This window comes from Nelumbo lutea, chromosome 7, assembly GCF_056320005.1.
Source record: "Nelumbo lutea isolate HS-2025 chromosome 7, American lotus-T2T, whole genome shotgun sequence".
NCBI lineage: Eukaryota > Viridiplantae > Streptophyta > Magnoliopsida > Proteales > Nelumbonaceae > Nelumbo > Nelumbo lutea.
This window is the reverse complement of record NC_142690.1, coordinates 59,236,307-59,239,619: the sequence shown is the minus strand read 5'-3', so window position 1 is coordinate 59,239,619 and position 3,313 is coordinate 59,236,307. Positions and strand designations below refer to the sequence as shown.

At 36.8% G+C, this 3,313-nt stretch overlaps 1 protein-coding gene across 1 annotated transcript; it reads right to left on the bottom strand.

The window, feature by feature from the left end:
* Positions 1 to 1,078: 1,078 nt before the first annotated feature.
* LOC148846584 (zinc transporter 8-like) lies at positions 1,079 to 2,991 on the bottom strand. The gene is made up of 3 exons (XM_088956354.1): positions 2,279 to 2,991; positions 1,957 to 2,106; positions 1,079 to 1,494 (listed from the first exon to the last, which is right to left on the bottom strand). Exons 1-3 carry the CDS (start codon positions 2,885 to 2,887, stop codon positions 1,189 to 1,191), a joined length of 1,065 nt encoding a protein of 354 aa, XP_088812480.1. The 5' UTR covers positions 2,888 to 2,991; the 3' UTR covers positions 1,079 to 1,188.
* Positions 2,992 to 3,313: the final 322 nt, after the last annotated feature.

The window sequence follows — 3,313 nt, the reverse complement described above, 5'->3', positions numbered from 1 at the left end:
CATCTAATTATCGTTCAGTTCCAGATAATAACACTTGGAGATTAAAGCCTCTATCCAATATACATTTTTGGCTTAATATTAAAGATTAGATATATTAGATTATCATTCAAAGAACCATCAAATAATTGTGAGTTCAACTGTTCAATCAAAACTGATTTAAAGCCTCAAGCTCACACCAGCTTAAATCTATAGGGTTCTAGGTAGGCATGAACAAACCCTAGTCTCCACCATACCATACCAAACTAAAAGCTCCAAAGGAAACCAAATGGATAGGGATTCCTTTGTAAACAGAAAGCTTGACCTTACGTTTGCGTGTAGCCCACTTGTGACTTTGTGAGCATTTATATACCAATCCACGCCGAGATAATTGACTGGAATGTGGAACTTTATGAAGGAATTTTGACGTTACGGCCTACAAGACACAAGAACTCATGTGGCGGCCCACGGCCCACCAGCTCAACTGGTACGTACTGAAAAGAATCCCACACCAGCTACAACCTCAGCCATGGAAAATGAGTGATTTTTCAAAGTTGAAGTTAGATCATCACTTGGGCCTGGTACACATAGTGTTGCAATTTATAATGCTTAGGCTTCGTTTGTTTGGTTAAAAATTCTGAACCAGATGCAAATTTTGCACTGGGTTCAGCTTTGCATTCATTTGTTTGTGATTATGATTTCACTTCTGTCTGTTGCAAAATTTGTTCTTTACATCTCATTTGTACTCATTGGTCGTGCAATACTCTGCATCTAAAATATTAATGCAAAATTTTCCATCACTTTCCTCCTACCTAAATTCTCTATCACATCGTTTTGTCTCTTACCTTACTCTTCCCAAACAAATAGCCTTCCTAACTTCCTTCCTGCTCTTATTCTTTTTCACATAAAGAGGGGACCACATCATTTTATTTCTCACAAACCAAAATTTCGAAATTTCCCACATTTACATTATGTAAATGAAATTCGTATTGCAGTTTATTTTGACTTTTCAAAATGTGTAGACTAGTGCACAAAGCTTGGTCCATTTGAAATGACATTTTATATATGAATCCTTACTGTCTTTATCGTGAGATATAGGAAATTTCTATGAACATTCCTTTTTCAATTTCAATATAGAATTACATGTGAAACTCTCTATTACATCAGGAATTTCGATAAGACAAAAACAGGTATGTAAGATAGACTATATCCTTAGGCCCATTTAGCTAAGACAGACATACAACCAGCCCCTAGGAGAAGTGAAGCATTGGCCAATATTTGAAGCTTTCCATTGCTTTGCATCCTAGGGTTCATGAAATCTGCTGCAAGCAGATCAACAAGCGCCATGTAAATCAGGATCCCAGCTGCGGCAGAGTCAAAAATCCCTTCAACAATGAGAGCAGTGGGGCTGTTCTCGTTATAAACATTTGTTATTCCCATACCAATCGCAATCCCAACTGGGGTAGTGAGGGAGAAAAAAAGTATCATAATCGCAGTGGCTCGGTTCTTAAATTTTGCCTGTATCATTTCAGCCATGGAACAAGAAAATTTTTGTCAGTGTCTAACAATTTAATAATATATGCCCCAGATGTTAGCTTTGAGCATTGAATTCATTAATTCAAAGCCCGACCCACCCTCAAATGCTAATTGAAAGAAAATTTAAGTTTATCAAAGGCAAACTTTTAATATATTTATTAAGAGTGCAAATAGCCTGTTTGTACAAAAAATAACAAACAGGGAGTAGGAGGTGCTCGAGTCAAAACGAAGAAACCAATATTTCAGAAATAAAATAGATCCAGGAATCAATTTATTATAATTAATTTGTAACAGAGACACCCCAAGAGGGAGAAAGCCACTGAATAGGTCCTAGATGTTGAAGTGAAGCATACGATGATGCTCCGAGGATTTATTTAATACTCAAACTGATGCATCCACCAAGGGAAAGATAACTGAAGTAATCAACTTCCATTAATTTGATACCTGAGTAATGCATCCACCAAGCCCCATGCCCTCAAAGAACTGATGGAAAGTCAGAGCTGCAACCAAAGGCCTTATTGTGGAAGGGTCTTCCGAAGTCCCCACGGAAATCCCAATGATCACAGAGTGTACCACAATTCCCAACTCCAAAACCTATTCATAACCAAGAAAATGTTACAAAAAGTAAGTTGACAGAGAGAAAATGAAACAGAGGAACATCTCAACTCAAACTAAAGGAAGCTTTTCTTTTTCTTGTTTACCTTCAGCAGAAAGAGTGAAGAAGAAAAGAATATGATCAAACTGATTAATCAAAACTCAAGCTTACCTGTGAGATGACTCGATGTCTCAGAAGCTCTGAGGAGGTAGAATCAGAGCCATGGGCATGACCATGTGTGGCATGGGTATGGACATGGACGTGACCCACATGCTCATCTGTCCTTTCTTCATCTCCATTCATCAGCTGAGACTTGTTAAAGTGAGACCTGTTATAGTAACTGGTGGCTGTAGTGTCTATCATCAATGTTCCGATTGCAGACATCATTGCAACAAAACCAGTGAACGGAAATTTCTCCCACGCCTTGCCTTTAAGGCACGGCGACGTTAACTGCTCAAAGGCATCAGGAAGTATATGAATAAACCCAGTAGCCAGAATAACTCCCGCTGCAAACGCCTTGATGATAAAGAAGATATTTCTCTCTGGATGCAATGCTGGAATCGTTTTCCCCAGTACCGGAATACACACACCGATTGCACTAGCAGTCAGGATGGATGCAATTGCTGCAATTTTGTACTTGAGGGCTTTACTTTTGTCATGTCCGGTGTTTTCTTCAGGGTCGCATGTACACTCACCGGAGGCTACGATGGGGGCGAGGAATAGTAGCAGCAGGGTGAAGACTGAGAAGAACTGTGATGAAAAGGGTTTGAGCTTATTCATGGAGGTGAGATGATAAAAGACAGAAGAGAAGACAAGAGAATGAAAATGCTGTGTGGCACGAAGTAACTACTGACCATTGGTTATATACTTATATATCTATCTATATATATATAGTAAAACAAGTAGGTATAGAAATTTTCTCTCTTTTTGATTTTTTGATTTTTTCAATTTCATGTTATTTTTGAAACAACGACATGCATTTTTTTTTAAATTATCTCTAATTTCTATTTATTTTTAAAATTATCTCTAATTTAGTAAAGAATTTCTCTCCTAAATTATCTCTAACTCTTAATTATCCTCTCTCTTACAATTTATCTATATCTATATAAAGATTTGGACTAAAGAATTTAACAATTATTTAAATATTTTAACAAAATTATATAATAACTTTAAAATATTTATTAAAAATACAAAAGATAATTTTAT

Coding starts and splice junctions, on each gene's coding strand:
- LOC148846584 (XM_088956354.1), bottom strand. CDS start 2,887: ATGAATAAGCTCAAACCCTTTTCATCACAGTTCTTCTCAGTCTTCACC. Junction 2,107..2,278: donor GACATCGAGTCATCTCACAG/GTAAGCTTGAGT, acceptor GGTTATGAATAG/GTTTTGGAGTTGGGAATTGT. Junction 1,495..1,956: donor TTGGTGGATGCATTACTCAG/GTATCAAATTAA, acceptor GAAATGATACAG/GCAAAATTTAAGAACCGAGC.